The following is an 18,952-nucleotide window of genomic DNA, read 5'->3' on the forward strand; positions in this document are numbered from 1 at the left end:
TGGAGAAGGATGTCATGCTTGGTAAGGTGGAGGGTCGACCAAAGAGGGGGAGGCTTTCAGCAAGATGGATTGACATGGTGGCTGGGATGATGGACTCAAGTATAGCAGGGATTGTCGAGCTGGCGCGGGATCAGGCAGTATTTTGTTCAGCTGTGCATGGGGTCCCTATGAGTCAGAGACGACTCAACGGCACCTAACAACAACAACAACATAGCAAGGGAGTCAGCCACTATCACTTGTGTTTGACAGAGATTCAGAAGCAGACTGGGGAGTGGCAAAGCTTTATAGTTAAACAAAAAGCAAGCTTTGGATATGCTCCCAATTGGAGATTGGAGATTGTTGAGTTAAGGAAGCTGGAGTCAGTTAAGTAGAGGTGGGCAAATCTATTATGATTGATTTGGGGAATGTATTTGGCTTAATCTGGTTGGTTTTGAGTTAGAAGTGTTGGTAAGAAATAGGGAAACTGATAGTTATTGCCCAAGTACTAACTATTCTTGGCTAATTATTGTTGAGATTGTGGTTTGGCTACAGGGGACTGGTTGCTACAGAGATTGTGGATTAGAGTTCTGTAGCGTATATGGTCTGGCCATTGTTTATTTGTATATTCAGCTTCTCCCTTGTTTCTTCTTCTTGTAATCCTAATTTAGTATTTCTGACCCTTGTTTCTGACTTTGAAGGCCTGTTTGTTTTAAATTAATCTGCTTATCTGAAGCTTACTTCTGCACATGTCATTACATATGTCCAGTTCTGAACTGCAGTATGATAGGTTCATCCAGCCTAACTGCCTTTGCTTGTTAGCCATGTCCATAGAGTCCCTGAGTAGGCGCTCCTTGCTCAGCCATCTCAGTTCTCGTGGCTTTAGGTCTATATCCTCCTGTCTAACTATGGTCTTGTACTGATATCAGTGTTTTGTAGCAAACTTTCTAATGTTAATTCTCCTTTTTAAAGTAGCTAAAGAAGCTTCTTAGCCTTTGGGTTTTGTGAAGACAATTAGACAGTAACAGTATTATAAAAAACTAACCTGGAAAGTAGTTGATGAATAAAATTATTACCTAAGCAGGCTATTGTTTTTATTTCCAGTGAATCAAGCTTTAGAAAATATTCATACAAAGAATTGCTAATACTTTTGAAGAGATTAAGCTATTAAACCTGATAAATAATTTACTAATCTAGAAGCTATAGAGTAATTCTTGAATTTTAAATTACAAGACTTTGAATTTGCTTATATTTAAATAGGATGTATTATCTATTAATTTCATTGCAGAATAGTAAAAGTGACATTATAAAATATTTATTAAAAAAATGCTATTGGGTCTGATAGAGGTGACAATCACTTGTTAAAGCAAAGCTTTTGCATGGTAAGCAAATAGATTCATAGCATCTCAATGGATGCAAGCCTTGTAGCACCTGCATATCACTCTTGCAGGCAGCTCTCTGAGCTATACACTTCCTAATTATGAGAAATAATTATATTTAGCAAAAGCATTTATTGTAATTTGTTTCAGGATTCTCATTTTAGTTTATAATAAAACCATTGTAGGCATTAGATGCATCTTAGCTTCTAAATTTAAGTTGCCATTGTTTCTTTTTTTGTTGTTGTTTTCTTTTTCCTTCTCTTCTTAATAGACAGTTTCAGCATTCGGCTGCTAACCAAAAGGTTCACAGTTCAAACCCACCAGCTGCTCTGTGGGAAAAAAAGATGAGGCGGTCTGCTTCCATAAAGATTTATAGTCTTGGAAACTCAATGGGGCAGTTCTACCCTATGCTCTAGGGTTGCTGTGAGTCAGAATTGACTCAATGGCAATGAGTCAGGTTAGTTTAAGCTCATTTTAGGTATTTTAATTTTGAATGCAGAGAAGCGACAAAGCAGATAGACAAAATAGAGAATAGAATAAGAAATACAGTTCAAATTTCTGACCTTCCCCCTATCCTTGAAAGATACTTCCTTTCCACTGTCCTTCAGAAAATCAGTGCCATTGAATTGATTCTGACTCTTAGTGACCCCCTTTGGGTTTCTGAGGTATTAAATCTTTACTGAAGTAGATTGCCCAGTCTTCCTTTGGCAGAGTGGCTGGTGGGTTTGAACTGCTAACCTTCTAGTTAGCAGTCAGATGCCTTAGGCACTGTGCCACCAGAGCACCTTCAGAGTCACTTTTATTTTTACCGCAGGTTTCTAGCTGGTGCCAGCTTGTAAACCAGGCTCCAGTATTTCTTGTCCTTTGTCATTTTCATAAGGAACTCTCCCCCATGGGGCTATGGCATGAGTTGACATAGTGATGGCCGTTTGAAAGGGTAAACAAGATAACACCTACTTCACGATGAGCAGTTGAGATCTTGTGGTTACCAATGTTAGTATTTATTGTCTACCAAGACACAGTTATAGTCCAAGAGGTAGTTGTCCAAAGAAGAATAATTACTTGCTGGAAAGAACATGTCTTGTCAAGAACTAGTGACCACCTTTGTGAGGAGCATGCTTCCCACTCTATAATCTGCTAAACATCCTTCGAGTACCATTTGATCTGCTGGGTCATAAGTACAAATCCATAGCTACAGTGTTTTGTATTGTGGACCAATTGGAAAATCTTCTCTTGGTCTGGACCCTAAAAAGACTTGGCAGTCTTTTTGGGTCGCTAAGTAACTGGGTCAGATCATCACATTAAATTGTGTCATAAATGCAAAGAAGCCCACCACACATTTTGCATTCTTCTTAGTGGTAGGGGTGTGCAGATTGCTACAGTTGTTCTTTACTTTGGAAGGAATAGCTTATCCTGCTTCCTACACTGTATCCTTAGACATTTCATTGAGTTGGTGGGACCGAAACCACGGGATTTATTGTCCACTTCCTCTGGTATTTACATTTCCTACCTAGGCATTTAGAGTACTAAGGATTTCCTGTTTTCACTGTTCCACCAACATGACATTATAAATATAGTAGATTAGCATGGTATCTTGTGGGATGGTGAAATTGTCAGTGCCTCTCCAGAAAAAAATTTTGGCACAGAACTAGGTGTTGAAGATATACTGCTACTCCTTCCAGGTGAAAGTAAACCACTTCCTATGTTTTTCTTATTGATATAGAGAAAACAATATTTGTCAAATCAATGAATATATATTAAATCCCCTAAGATAGATTTTTGATTCATCTTAATAATAATAGGACATCTGGAAAAGCAGTTGTGTTTGGGGTTAGCACCTGACTAAATTTAAAACTATCTATTATTATTTCCATGTGTTTTCTGCTTCTACCAAATAATACTAGTTTATTTGGCTTGTGATAGAAATATATTCTTGCTTTTTTTAAAAAATTTTTTTGAATATCGCAGCACTAATCTTTATAATGCTCCAAAGGATATACATTTCATTTACTATTTTGATTAAGGAATGGAGTAGCTCCAAGTGATTTTTCTTGGCCCTTCCTAACATGATAGAACTAGCATGTTCAGGAGCCAATACAGAGATTCTGCTAGTTGCTGAGTATATCTATTCCAACTCTACAGTTGAGGAAATAACCATATAATGGATTCAGGATCCCAAGGAATTAGGTTAATTCAGAGTAAGTGTCCATTACTACCTAAAAGACTAAATATTTTCCCTTTTCCAATATACAGTCACCTTAGTGAAGTCTTAAAAGAAGCTCTGGTGGCATGGTGCCTAAGGCATTTCACTGCCAACTAGAAAGTTGGGGGTTCAAATCCACCAGCTGCTCCATGGAAGGCAGGTGGGGCAATCTACTTTTGTAAAGATTTACTGTTTCAGAAACCCAGTGGGTCACTATGAGTTGGAATTGACTTGATGGCAGGTTTTTTTTTTTTTTTTTAAGTGAAGGCTTGGATCTCTTTGGGGGTAGTTTTAAAAGATTTACAGTACACACTTGTGATACTATGGCAAGTTCTTTCCTTCACTCAAGAGGCTCTGGGTCAGAGAACTGATTCTGGTCTAGAATTTGTGTGAGGAACTATAATTTTGCTACGATGACTCCATGTATGATTCTGTTTCTCATAACCAGTGTTTTCTGTATACAAATTAAAAAGCACACTGATGGAATTTTTATTTGCTTTGGTCCTATGGGAATCCCTAAGCACCTCCAAAGATACCTTCAGGTCAGACCATTCTTACTAACATTCCAGCCTGCTCTCTATATCTGCAAAGGTAGAAGGAGATTGTTGCCCACATGCCAGTTCTTCCACTTTTCCTGACCTGTGTCTGGGTCCAACAAACTTCTGGATGTTGCTCTGCCACCATGAGATTGCTCTTATTCACCTGCCTCTACTTGGGACAAACAAATTCAGGCTCAGAAATAATCATACATCACAAGGCTCCCTTCACTCACTTGCCTCTCTGTAGGCAGAACAACTTCAGGCTCAGCTGTCCTCGCTCACCTGCCTCTCTGCAGGACAGCACCCTTAACCACAAACAGAAGTTACACAATCACTTAAGACAGTGACCCAGAACAGTCACCACCACCACCAACACCACCACCACCACCACCAACAACAACAACAACACACAAATAAAGGAGTTAGAAGTGAAAGGAGCATTTGAGAAGAAAAATCCTGGGAAGAATAGAGAGTTAAAGGGTAACTCTCTACCTAGTTCCTCAGCCTGAGGCAAGAGGTTTTGCTTACCCAAGGAGAGGATGTTTATGGAGGAAGATCGCTCCAGTGGCTGCTTTCATCCTGTCCTATGGCCAGGGGCCATCACCACCTTGACTGGCCTTGGCTTAGCGGCGTCCCATCTGGGGTACCATCAGTGTTACAGGAGGGGGATCCCATGAAACCCAGATAGGTTCTTGTCTTCTGGTGAGAAAGAATTGCTCTCAGAGACAGAGGTGGTTTATAGAGAAGAAGTTTTTTATGAAACTCTGCACAAGACTGTGCAGTGGGATAGCAAACTAGGTGTATAGCATGCTAGCTAGACTGATGGAAAATAGAACTCTGTTCTAAAATCTAGCCTTCTAGTGCCTAGGCATTTGATTGCTAGCCAAAAGGTTGGTGGTTCAAGACCATCAGCCACTCCGCAGAAGGAAGACTGGACAATCTACTTCCATAAAGATTTACCACCTCAGAAGGCCAAAGGGGGTTGTTATGAGTTGGAATTGACTTGATGGCAGTGAGTTTGGTTTTGTTTGGTATAACTTTAACAGTCACTACTCTCATGGACCAAATTTGTTGATCTTCTTTGCTCTTATTTTATTCATGTTTCCTTTACCCAGTGCCCAGACTGTTGGTTTTTGCTCTCCTATGAGCCCTCGGAAGGAAGGTTGGGCAATCCTACTTCTGTAGTGATACTGCCTCGGAAACCCAAGGAGGGGTCGCTATGAGTCGGGGCTGACTCAATGGCAAACAACAACAACAACAACAAATGAGCCATTAAGGAGCTCTGGTGGCATAGTGCCTAACTGCTAACCAGAAGGTTGGTGGTTCAAACCCACCAGCCACTCTGTGGTAGGAAGACTGGGCAATGTACTTCCGTAAAGATTTACCTCCTCAGAAACCCAAAGGGGGTCACTATGAGTTGGAATCGAGTTGATGGCAGTGAGTTTTGAGTTTATCTATATCTGTTATTTACATATGCTCCTCTCTAGCAATTAAGTGCTCCTTCTTAGCTTTTGCCATCTTGGGATCCTGGTGTCTCTGAAATCAGGGAGCCCATTTCATCGATAGCTTTTTCCACCTGTATCACCAGCCTACAGAAAAGAACTGTGTTTTGGAGATGTGGTTGCTTCCGTTATCAATGTATGTCTCAATGACTTGGTACAGGGAGTGCCTTCTGGGCTTGAAGGAGGACATAATTAATCAAGTCCAACCTTCCTGTTTCCCTAAATGTTTGTATTTCTTCCTTTGCTTTGTTTAGTAGACTGTTGAGTCCAAGTTTCAATCAACCAACTGACCACTCAGTTAGAACCACTCCCAGTTGTTTGAGATAGTCTATTAAATCCATAATCTCTGATGAGTGCAGCCATATTGAAAAATTCAGCACAATTTCTACAGTTACTCTTTTCTCCTTAAATTATCACTATCAGAATTTGCTTCCTAATGTTCTCCAGATTTTTTTTCATATTTAAGTTACCAAAATCTTGGCATTCTTTTGGTATATAAGCTTCCTCTAGATTTGATTTTATAGTTGTTCCCTCAACCCTTCTCCCGTCATATCCTGGCCTGACTGTAGAAGCAGTGATGGAGTGGGATAGGGCATCAGAGAATTGGATTTCCTTTCTAATGTAACTCTCAGGTCAGGTAATCTAAAATTTTTCAAGCAAGGCAAGGACACCCTCATTAATTAGGGAGGGAAGGGCTTCTTCTGCTGGAAAGAGAGGTTTAGTAGTGATGGTGATCAAAGCCTTCTGTGTTACCAAGTATCTCCCTTCTATCTCCTTTATGATTTATGGGTTACCATTCTTTCTAAATCAGTACCCTACTGCCTTTTAACTTTAAGATTCATGAAATGGATCCAGGTTCTGGCCACCCCAGTCAGAAACTTCCTACCAGGATATGCACAGTCCCTGCAGGTACTCCAGTAGCCTGGATATTCCTGCTCCAGGTACTCCTCTGATTCACGTACTAACACGTGAATCCAGCACTAACTGCTCCCCTCCAGGACTATGTGTCCTGGGACTGCCTGGCATCTGGAGGTCTCCTTGGAGCCATCGGTATTTCTAGTAGAGGCCAAGGCTCACCCATGTCTTCAGGCCTCTCCAAGAATGAGACAAACCAAAACATGTGGGGCCCTTGGAGCACCCTACAGCATCAGCCACATCCCTTGGATCAGGCACTGAGGCCCAGGCCTGGCCTGTGCTTGTAGAGGTTGGGCTAGGGGCTGTGGTCCTTTCTCTCCCCATTGTACTTGCTTCCATATGCCACCTCTGCTGTTAATACTGGTACCGGCTACTGGCACTACCTGCTGCCTGAGACAGGAGAGCAGAACTGCCCAGAAGTAAATGAAGATGAGGATCATGTTGGCTTCATCAAGGACAGTTATGTTCACCCTGAGGCTTGTGGACTGGGGCAAGAAGGTAGCGGGGATCCCTTCTGTCTCTCAGCACTGACCTGTGGTCCCCCTCTCACCATACCTAACGGCTTAAGGGTGCAGGTACTATGTGCGAACTGTAAACCTCAAGGACAGTGGTGACTAGTGTTTTAAGGTAGAACAGGGAAGGACAGTCTCCCCTTCCCTCACCTCTGCCCAACTCATTGTCCACACTGACCACCAAAGTGACAATGACCTTCTCCTGCTCAGTTACCCTCAATGGCTTCCTGCTGTTCCCAATAAGGGCCTAAGTATGGAAATAAGGCCCTTTGTGATCCGCCTCTGGGCTTACTTTCTTGCCTTTCCTTACTTTACTCCCACCTTAACTAGACGTTTGTTACTCCCCCAGCCACAAGGCTGCTTTTCTGTGTGCCTTTGCTCATACTGTTTCCCTGCCTAGATTGCCCTTCCCTTCTTCTGACAAATTCTTTGACAGTGGTGAAAATCCCTGGCCAATAGATCTCATGTGGCCAGCCTACCTGCCAGCATTTCAAGTGTGCCCAGATGGTTACATTTTAGCAGTTAAAAACCAGTGCCAAGTTTCTTACTGAAATTTTTTCCTATTCAAGAAAGTAATCTAAATAGTTATATTACATTTCCCATAAAAATTAATTTATTTTCATTATTAATAAAAATGAAAAGTACCTCACTATTTTTTTTTCTTGAACTGAAACTTGTATATAAACATATTCTGTAATGCTCATAGCTGGGAGACTATGACACTCAGATATCCCTTCATCCAGGATGCCTTCCATGAGCCCCTCTCTTGTGCATTTCTTGATAATTGTTCTTGCCACTTTTTGTACTAATCTGTATTATAATTTGCACTTACCACTTTCTGTGCCTGTTGCCTCTGCTGGACTGTAAGCTGAGGCCAGGGGCTGTGTCTTATTCTGTATCCTCAGATTCTATGCAAGGTAGATGCTAAAAATAAAAATAATAATCATGAAGTGGTCATGAATTCAACTGAGCTTGTCATTCACCAATCCTAAGGATCAAAACTTGAGTTTATTTAGTTTTTTTTACTATATTGAATGCTGAGGCTAAAAGAGATTGGAGATTATTCTGAACTCTTACACACAGTGTCAGAATAGTGAGCATTTTGCGTTTTGCAGTTTTGGTTTTCTGGTTAGTATTATCCTTCCAATTAGAGATCATGGAGTATATGAAGTTATCTTATCCATTCTATATCTACTAGATTTTTTTTTAACCATAGTTTGGAGCACAATCAAAGGGAATCAATAGGTTAGCTGTACCCGGAAGATCTCTTGCTTCTGATCTTTCTTAAGCCCTTTATTTATCTATTTACTTATTTATTTATTTCTTCTTGGGCCTGTGGTCTCATGCAGGATCTATTTAGAAAACTTCTCCCAAATTCAACTTATATTTGCTGTTGTTGTTGTTGTTTGCCGTCGAGTCGGCCCCGACTCATAGCGACCCCTCCTTGGGTTTCCGAGGCAGTATCACTACGGAAGTAGGATTGCCCAACCTTCCTTCCGAGGAGTGGCTGGTGGGTTTGAACCGCCTGCCTTCTGGTTAGCAGTCAAGTGCCTTAGCCACTATGCTATATACTTCCCCCAAAAATGGAGCTGACAAGTATTGTATGAGCCCATTACTGTGAAAAGACAAAGAAGGCTTTGCTTAAGGAAAGGAACTTACTTTGTAGGTTACTGGGGAAGGGCAGGAGGGGAAGGGATAATTCAGACAAGTTGGGGGCCACACGCTGAGTTGGGTAAGGGGAGGGATGGTATGAAAAGAGTCTGTGACTAGCATGATAACATTGGGGAAAGGGAGGACACTAAATTGTGGATGTAAGATACAGATGACAGGCTAATACCGGTATATGCACAGTACTGTGTTACTGTTAACACCAAACACCAGGCTACAGCTAAACATGTAAATATCTGAGAAGATCAGATGGGGGTCAGTGAACAGGATTATACTCTAGACCAAGGATAGATTCAGTTGAGGCTAATCTTGCACAGATGCCAGTGATACAAAATACCTGCAATCCTTACAGAAACAACAGAAGACAGACAGAGGAATCCCTCACAGACAGCCAGACACTGTGGGAGAGAGATCCACTGGATCTACTGACTCAGGACTATGGTATTGGGGGATGCCAGACTCAGTTGGCACAACAAAATACATAAAAATCTTGTACCACAAACTGCATTGGTGAGTAGCAACTGGGGTCTTAAAAGCTTTCTAGTGGCCATCTAAGATACAGGTAATGGTCTCCTATGGTTGGAAGCAAAGAAGAGTGCAAAAAACCAAGGGCATTTGGAAACAATCAGCCCTAGGACATAGGGCTCGAGACCAGAAGAACTAGATGGTGTCTGACTACCAATGCCAGCCACTCAGGAAGGGATCATAACTGGAGATTCTGGATAGAGTGGGAGGAAAAACGTGGAACAAAATCCCAAAACACAATAAGGACCAGAATTACTGGTCAGATGGACTCTGGTGGGACCCCCAAGACTATATGGCCCTGAGATATACTTTGAGCCTGGGATAAAACTCACTTCCAAGGGCTGGCTTTCAGCCCAATAGTAAATAAGATGTACATGCAGACCACTCAACCCAGGGTGATGCACCCACATACTCTACAGAGACACATCCCATGGAGTAGATGGCCATGGGGCAGCAGAGGGGTAACATTCACATGGAGGAAAAGCAGGACACACAGGAATGCATAATTATGAGGGGTATGGGGTGGGGCGGGGGTTGTTACTGGGAAGGGAGAGGAGGGAACTGGCTTAGGATTAGGGATGGTAATTAGGGAAGGAAACCAAACGTACACAAAATGTTGATTGTAAAACAAATTCCACTCTGTAGGTTTGCACTAAGGCACAATTAAAAAAAAAAAAAAAAGGAACTGAAAAGACAGTGTGAGACTCTGCCTCTAATTAATGTGTATTTCACTTACATGTGTTGTAGGAGTTTTAGGTCATTATCATTACCACAGTGTATTGGGGCATCTTGGGGCTCAAAAGTGGATAAGAGAGAGAGGAGGGGATACAAAGGTCAACTGAGATTCAGCTGCCAAAAGAACATGAAGAACTCAAGGGTGGGGTCATGCTTTGTATAGCATTAAGTAGCTTAGAGGTAGAAAGACAAGCTCAGTGTCATACATTCATACATCATGATATGGAATGTAAAGCAAGGACTTGATATGATTATACTTTTTCTTGCCTGTTACTGTAGTACTTTCTAATTAGTCTCCCTGCTTCTATCCAGGCCACCCACCCATGTGTTACTTGTTCTTATCATAGGTACTGGAGAGATTCTTAAAAGTTAAATCATATTACTACTCTGTTTAAAACTTTCCAGTGGCTCCCATCTCACTCAGAGCAAAACCCAAAGTCCTTATAATGGCTTACGAAGTTTTATGTCTGATTGCCTTTAAACTTCTCTCCAGATAGCTAGCTAACTATCTGCCACTGAGTCGACTCTGACTCATGGTGACCCTGTGTATAAAAGAACAAAATGTTGCCTGATCCTGCATCATCTTCATGTTCTAGTCCATTATTGAAGCTACTGTGCAATCCATCTTATGAAGGGTCTCCCTGGCCCTTGTTGGCCCTCTTCTTCACCTAACATGGTGTCCTCTTCTAGCAATTAACCCCCCTGATGATGAGTCCAAACAAGAAAGTGATATAATTATAAGGTTTTCATTGGCTAATTTTTGGAAGTAGGTTGCCAGGCCTTTCTCCCTAGTGTATCTTAATCTGGAAGCTCTCTGAAACCTATCCACCCTGAGTGACCCTGCTGGTATTTGAAATACTGGTGGCATAGCTTCCAACATCACAGCAACATATAAACCACCACAGTATGACAAACTGACAGACAGATGGTGGTCTTCCCTATTTCTCTTTTTCTCACTGTTCTTCAACTATACTTGCTTCCTTGTTTTATTCACATGTATATCAGATATACTCTGGCCTTAAGACTTTTGCTCAAACTGTTCCTATGCTTGAAATACGTGCCTGGATAATTCTGTCACTTCCTTCAGGTTTTTTTTTCTCAGTGAGCCATACTCTGATCACCATATTTAATCCTGCCTCTTCCCTTTCCTGCCCCCACCAGATCAAAACTGGATGCTCCCACAAGGCCTGTTGCTTCTGGAAACTGACTGTAGCTGCCACTAGGTTGGCTTCTTTGCAGACTCTACTTCACTGGGTAATTGGTTTCCTTTTCTAAGTCTGGGGCTTTGAACAGTGAACTTGGCCTTGGTTTCCTTCTTACTTGGGGAACTTTTTGTCTCTGTTATCCCTCTAAATCTAAACTCCCAGTAACATCACTGGATTTTGACTCCAGAGCCTAGGAAGCCTGTGATTTCAACATGGTTGACTGCTCTGTGCTATTGCTATTCCAGTGAGACACTCACTTTATTTCAGAGCTCAGAAATGTATTTTATAAAATTATTGCTTTATGTTGGGAACTGAAGGATTATGCCAGTATGAATTTGCAAAGCTATTTTGACAAGAAATCTCCATAAAATATATTTTAAAGTACAATATGAAATGTAGGTAGCTCATATTTTTTACTCTAGATACTCTTTGGTCATTTGTAAGTAATTAAAATGAAAAGACTGAGAATCAATAGTTACCATTTATTTATTACCCTTTATAGTAGATCACCATGAATCAGAATTGACTCGATGACAACGGGCTTGTTTTTTATAGTAAGCATTTTATTTGACACTTTATGTACATTGAATTATACTTTGGAATCTCAGAGTGGTAGTGGGATTATCTAGTTATTCAGACGAAGAAAGCAAGGCCACAAAGTAGCATGGCTAGGAAGTGGAAGAACTAAGAATTGAGTTCAAGTTATTCTGTCCCATGTGTCTTACTCTTAGCTGCATTGCTGTGCAAAATCCATAGACTTAAAGGATCTTCTCTTCTCTCTGCCAAATTTGGCTTCTCATAAAACTCCTTACACTATATGAAACTGGGATTCTTTTGGAAATCAGTTTACTAATCCATTTTATTTGGCTATTTTTCTTAGTGCTCCAACTTCATTCTACCTGTCCTATGGAATAATATGTTTGCAAATAATACTCTCTCTTAATTTTAGGAAATTTCAAGATATGTGTGTATTACAGTGAGAGAGATAAATTAGGAGTGATTTAGGCTAACATTAGTATAATTTGTGGTAAGTCATATATCTTAGAATTTTAAAATAGGAACAGTGTAAGTTTTTCGTAGATATCAGTGAGTAAAATAGCTGAATACCTAAATAGATGAACCACCCCCATAAATATGAACCATTCCATAAACTGGAATAATTTATATTCCATTTTATCCTGTTCATAATTTTTTCATTAATCTCACTCTTATTATAACATCTCCCATGTGTGCCCATTTCCATACAGTGTCAAGTCTAAATCTCGTAGCCTTACACTAATGACACTATTCTCCATGTGCATGTTTGTCATGACATTAATGACATATGTATCTCCATGCGTCACCAGCATGAATGTTCTTTAATATGCTTGTACTTTATTTTCTCTATACCTCTTTTGATAGCATATTACAGTCTACAGGGCATTCTCTTTTCTCCTTGAAACCCAATCTTCCTTCAAAAATCACCTAAACCACACTTCTTTCATGGCACTTAATCTGACTGCAACAGTTTATAGTGAACCTCTTTCTTCAGAACAACACTAGGATTTATAGTTGATGCCACATGGTTAGCAGCTATTTGTACTTTATGTTCTTTTATTATGATTGTGATATTCTTGATTGTGGGAGCTTTGGTGGCATAGTACCGAAGGCATTTGACTGCTAACTAGAAGGCTGGAGGTTCAAACCTACCAGCCACTCCTTGGAAGGAAGATTGGGCAATCTACTTCCATAGTGATAACTGTCTTGGAAACCCATGGAGGGGTCATTATGAGTTTGGGTTTTTTTAGTTTATTCCTGATTGTTTCTGTTAATCTCCTAATTTTTTTCTGCAGCACTCTTAAACCTACTTCAGAAATTGTTGCTTATGCTTATGCCCAGTTATCCAGTAGCTTGAAGAAATAAATGGTATATTATAATTCAGTTTAGTTTTGTGTAGTAAGTCATTTTCACCAATTGTCAGTTTGTCATACTGCCATGGCTTACATGTTACTGTGATGCTGGATATGCCACTGGCATTTTAAATATCAGCAGGGTCACCCATGTTGGGCAGATTGCAGCAGGGCATCCAGAATAAGACTGACTGGGAAAAAGGACAGGGCCATCCAATTCTGAAAAAACTTGGCCACTGAAAACCTTATGAATAGCAGTGAAACACTGTCTGATATAGTCCTGGAAGATGAGCGCCCTCCCCCCCAGGTTGGAAGGCACTCAAAATATGACTGGTGAAGAACTGCCTCCTCAAAGTAGAATTGACCTTAATGACATGGATGGAGTAAAGCTTCATTTGCTGATGTGGCACAACTCAAAGTGAGAAGAAACAGCTGCAAGCATCCATTAATAATCAGAATGAGGAATGTACAAAGTATGAATCTAGGAAAACTAGAAGTTGTCAGAAATGAAATGGAACCCATAAAGATCGATATCCTAGGCATTCATGAGCTGAAATGGACTGGTATTGGCCATTTTGTATCAGTCAGTCATATGGTCTGCTATTCTGGGAATGAAAAATTGAAGAAGAATAGTGTCACATTCATTGTCAAAAAGAACATTTCAAGATCTATCCTGAAGTACAGTGCTGTCAGTGATAGGGTAGTATCCATATGCCTATAAGGAAGACAGGTTAATACTACTATTATTCAAATTTACCAACCACTAAAGCCAAAGATGAAGAAAGTAAAGATTGGTTACCAACTTCTGCAATCTGAAATTGACCAGACATGCAATCAAGACGTATTGATAATTGTTGGAAACGAAGAAGGAGCAATGGTAGTTGGAAAATTTGGCCTTGGTGATAGAAATGATGCCAGACACCATGTGATAGAATTTTGCATGATGAACAACTTATTCATTGCAAATACCTTTTTTAAATAGCATAAATGGCAACTATAGATGTGGACCTGGCCAGATGGAATACACAGGGGTCAGATCTATTACATCTGTGGAAAGAGGTGACAGAGAAGCTCAATATGATCAGTCATGAGAAGGTCAGGAGCTGACTGTGGAACAAATCATCAATTGTTCCTGTGCAAGTTCAAGTTGAAGCTGAAGAAAATGAAAACAAGTCCACAACAACCAAAATAAGACCTTGATTATACCCCACCTGAATTTAGCGACCATCTGAAGAATAGATTTGACTCATTCAACACCAGTGACTAAAGATCAAACAAGTTGTGGGATGCCATTAAGAACATCATCCATGAAAAAAGCAAAAGGTCATTTAAAAGACAGGAAAGGAAGAAAAGACTAAAATGGATGTTGGAAGAGACTCTGAAACTTGCTCTTGAATGGAGAGTAGCTAAAATGAATGGAAGAAATGATGAAATAACATAACAGAATAGAATATTTAAAAGGGCGGCTTCAGAAGAACAGAGTAAAGTATTATAATGAAATGTGCAAAGACCTGGAGTTAGAAAAACAAAAGGGAGGAACATACTTGACATTTCTCTCAAGGTGAAAGAACGAAGAAATAATTCAAGATTTGAATTGCAACATTGAAGGATTCTATGGCCAAATATTGAATGATGCAGGAAGCATCAAAAGAAGATGGAAGGAATATAGAGTCACTGTACCAAAAATAATTGGTCTATATTCAACCATTTTAGGAGCTAGCATATGATCAAGAACTGATGGTATTGAAGGAAGAAGTCTAAGGTGCACTGAAGGAATTGGTCAGCGAGGCTCCAGGAATTGATGGAATACCCACTGAGATGTTTCAACAAATGGATGCAGTGCTGGAAGTGCTTGGTTGCTTATGCCAAGAAAGTTGGAAGACAGCTGCCTGGCAAGCCAACCGAAAGAGATCCACATTTGTGCCCATTCTAAAGAAAGGTGATCCAATTTCCAGATTGTGCAAATTATCAAACAATGTTATTAATATCACACACAAGTAAAATTTTGCTGTTGCAGCAGTATATTGGCAGGGAACTTCTAGAAATTCAGGCTGGATTCAAAAGAGGGCGTGGAAGGAGGGATATCATTGCTAATGTCAGATGGATCTAGGCTGAAAACAAAGAATAGCGGAAAGATGTTTACTTGTGTGTTTTCTGAACTACGCAAAAACATTTGATTGTGTGAATCATAACAAATTATGGATAACATTGTGAAGAATTGGAATTCCAGAACGCTAAATTGTCCTCATGAGGAACCTGTACATAGAATAAGATGCAGCTGTTTGAACAGAACAAGGAGATACTGAAAGATTTGAAATCAGGAAAGGTGTGTACTAGGGTTGTATCCTTTCACCATACTTATTCAGGCTGTATGCTGAGCAACTAATCTGAGAATCTAGACTATCTGAATAAGAATGTGACATCAAGTTTGGTGAAAGACTCATTAAAAACCTGCGATATGCAGATGACACAACCTTGCTTGCTGAAAGTGAAGAAGACTTGAAGCACTGAGTGATAAACATCAGAGACAATGGTCTTCAGTATGGATTACACCTCAACATAAAGAAAACAAAAACCCTCACAAGTGGACCAGTAAGCAACATCATGATAAATGAAGATAACATTGAAGTTGTCAGGGATTTCATTTTACTTGAATCCACAATCAATGCCCATGGAAACAGCAGTCAAGATGATGGACTGTACTGGGCAAATCTGCTGCAAAAGGCCTCTTTAAAGTGTTAAAGACTAAAGATGTTGCTTTGAAGGCTAAGGTGCACCTGACCCAAGCCATGGAATTTTAATTGCCTCGTATGCATGTGAAAGCTGGACAATGAGTAAGGAAGACCGAAGAAGAGTTGATGCCTTTGAATTATGGTCTTGGCAAAGAATACTGAACATACTATGGACTGCCAAAACAGTAAGGAGCTCTGGTGGTGTAGTGTTTAAGGCATTTGGCTGCTAACCAAAAAGTCAGTGGTTCAAAACCACCAGCCACTCTGTGAAAGAAAGATGAAGCTGTCTGCTTCTGTAAAGATATATAACCTTTGGGGTGTGTGTGTGTGTGGGGGGGGAAGAATCAGAGAAACAAAAATTAGATGACAAATAAAAAACAAATAGCAGTATGTAGACCTAAATCAAACCTTAGCAACAAGTCACAGTAGAGCAGGAAGATAGAGCTAATTTCACGTTTAATTCAGGATCCAAAATTAACCTGTTTTATATAGTCAGTAGGAATCCTGGTGACATAGTGGTTCAGTATTCAGCTGCTAACCATAAGGTGAGTAATTCGAAATCATCAACTTCTCCATGGAGAGAGTTGTGGCATTCTGTTTCCATAAAGTTTCACAGCCTTGGAAACCCTATAGGGAGTTATACTTTGTCCTATAGGGTCACTGTGAATTCAAATTCATTTGATAGCAATGGGTTTGAGTTTCTACAGCCAATACAGAATTGTGTATGTTGAAATTATCTTATGTAGCATCAACACTGTGAAGACAATTTCATGAAATAACATTTGATAAATCATATATTAATTTGCACACACACACACACACACACAAAGATGTGCAGCCTTTGAAACTTAATGGGGGTTGCTATGAGTCAGAATCAACTTGATAGTAGTGAGATTTGTTTGGTTGGCCAAAAGAATGAACAAATCTGTCTTGGAAAAAATACAGCTGGAATGCTCCTTAGAAGTGAGAATGGCCACACTGTATCCCATGTGCTTTGTTCATGTTGTTAGAAGAGACCAGTCCCTGGAGAAGTATGTCATGCTTAGTAGGGGGTTGGCGAAAAAGGGGAAGAAGATTCTCAATGAGATGGATTGACACTGTGGCTACAATGATGGGTTCAACATAGCAAAGATTGTGAGGATGGCAAAGGATCGGGCAGCGTTTTGTTCCATTGTACATAGGGTTGCTATGAGTATGAGCCAACTCCATGGTACTTAACCAGCAACAGTAAATCACTTGTGACTTGTTTTTTTCTGAGTGCTAGCATTTATCATTGTCTTGCTCTTTTTCATCTCAGAAAACCTTCAGTATCATTTACTAATTTTTTAAGAAACAAACCACATTCTTTTCAAACTATTACAATAGTATTTGAAATCATCAGTAAAGTTGAGTTTTGGATCACCACTACCTTGAATACTGGTAACATAAGAAAAAAATGTAGCACATTTTACTCTTAACAAACTTTTATTCTAATCAGCTTGTAAATATAATGAATGTAAGTTATTTTCTAGTATCATTCTAAGAGGAATTTTTTTTTTAATCTGCTGAGATAAGTGACACAGAATAAAACCACAAAACATAATCAAGTAACTTGTATATTCACTGATGCTCAGTATTAATGCCTGAGTCATCTTGAATACGGTGGTGCTTTGTCAGCTATCTTCCCGTGGAAATAAATGATACTTAATGCTAATTTTGTGAAATACATTTTTTTCTTGCTATTTCCAAGTGCATGATGTTCTCTTTGTCTAAAAAATCAAAATACTGGTTTCAGTCATCTTAGTGACACCACATATAGTCCTCCCCTCTCACACACTTTTCCCATCATGTCATTTTTGCACCATTTTGTCCTTTTTTCAACGCCACTTGTTCAGAGGAACCTTCACTGATCTTCTCATCTGCAGTCTTGTCCCCCAGCTAAAATCCCTTATTGTACCCTTTCGTTTTCTTCTCAGATTTATCACTGTCTGTATATATTTGTTGTGATTATTTGTTTGTCTGACAACCTATCCAGACCAAGAGCTCTTTGAAGATAGAATCCCTGTCCGTTTTTGTTCACTGGTAAATCTTTGGCAATTAGTACAAGATGGGAGTGGCACCACATACACGCTGCTTATGAAGTACGCTAAGAGAAAACTTTCTGGTCCCAAGGTCAGAATGCCTTTACCAGGCTCAGATTCCTTTACTGATGCCAGTTTCTAAGGAAATGTAACACCAACATAAGGGAGAAATTATTAAGTATTTCAAAACCACAGACTGGGCTTTTCGTTCTTTTTTTTTCTGTCCATTCTTCCTATTCATTCTTTGCATTCTTCCTTCCCTTTCTTTCTTTTGTTCTATCAGATCTTGTATACTAAGAGCATGGGCTAAAAGTTGTATGCTTTAAAATTGTTAAAGACACAAATAATCTTTCTAAGTTAATCTCAGCAAGAGTTGAACAGTGTTATGGTCTTTCTTTAAAGAAAAAAGATCTAAGACATTATTTCTAGAAGTAAAATTGTAACTATCACCAAAAAAGAGTTTGCAATCAATTAAATGTACCTTTCTTTAAATTTGTGAAAATTTAAAATTAGAATGAAACACATGAAAAAGGTAGCAGACAGTATTCTGAGTTTTTATCAAAGATAATATTGCTGTCTCTTGTCTCTGGTTGTAGGCAGTATGAAACTGTGGTTCCACTAGAAGATTCTATTGTAACTGAGGTTACAGCAACTCTACAAGAATGGGCCAGTCTGTGGAAACAACTATATGTGGTAAGTTGATAACTGGTTGATAACTAGCTTACTGGAACATTAAAGTTCCATGGTACCAAGAGAGAAATACTTTTCTAACCTATGCCAATTCCATGTTTCTAGATTCTAAATATTTGCAGTTTTTCAAATGTATGTTTGTAATAATAACTGGTATATGGAAGATTGAGTTTTGTCCTAGCCAAAGAAAATGAATTATTCATGTCTTCAGGCTCCTTACTTCACCTCAATCACTAAAATGTAATTTCCATAATATCTAACACCTTAACTGTCTTACTTATCTCTTTCTCCCCAGATACTTTTTTTTTTATTATTATTATTATTTTTAATTAGGATTTGGGTGAAGATTTACAGAGTAAATTCACTTTTCATACAGCAGTTCACATATACTTTGTCTCATGTCATTGACCAAAATTTACAAT

General features: G+C 39.5%; 1 protein-coding gene across 1 annotated transcript in view; it reads left to right on the forward strand.

The window, feature by feature from the left end:
- DOCK3 (dedicator of cytokinesis 3) overlaps nt 1-18,952 on the forward strand; it is a 738,119-nt gene that overhangs the window by 198,578 nt on the left and 520,589 nt on the right. Inside the window, exon 5 of the mRNA XM_007952017.2 lies at nt 18,437-18,533. Coding sequence (XP_007950208.2) covers nt 18,437-18,533 — 97 coding nt within the window. The remainder of the gene's footprint in view (nt 1-18,436; nt 18,534-18,952) is intronic.

Source organism: Orycteropus afer, unplaced genomic scaffold, assembly GCF_000298275.1.
Source record: "Orycteropus afer afer isolate SDZICR_OR568_19922 unplaced genomic scaffold, OryAfe1.0 scaffold00323, whole genome shotgun sequence".
Taxonomy (NCBI): domain Eukaryota; kingdom Metazoa; phylum Chordata; class Mammalia; order Tubulidentata; family Orycteropodidae; genus Orycteropus; species Orycteropus afer.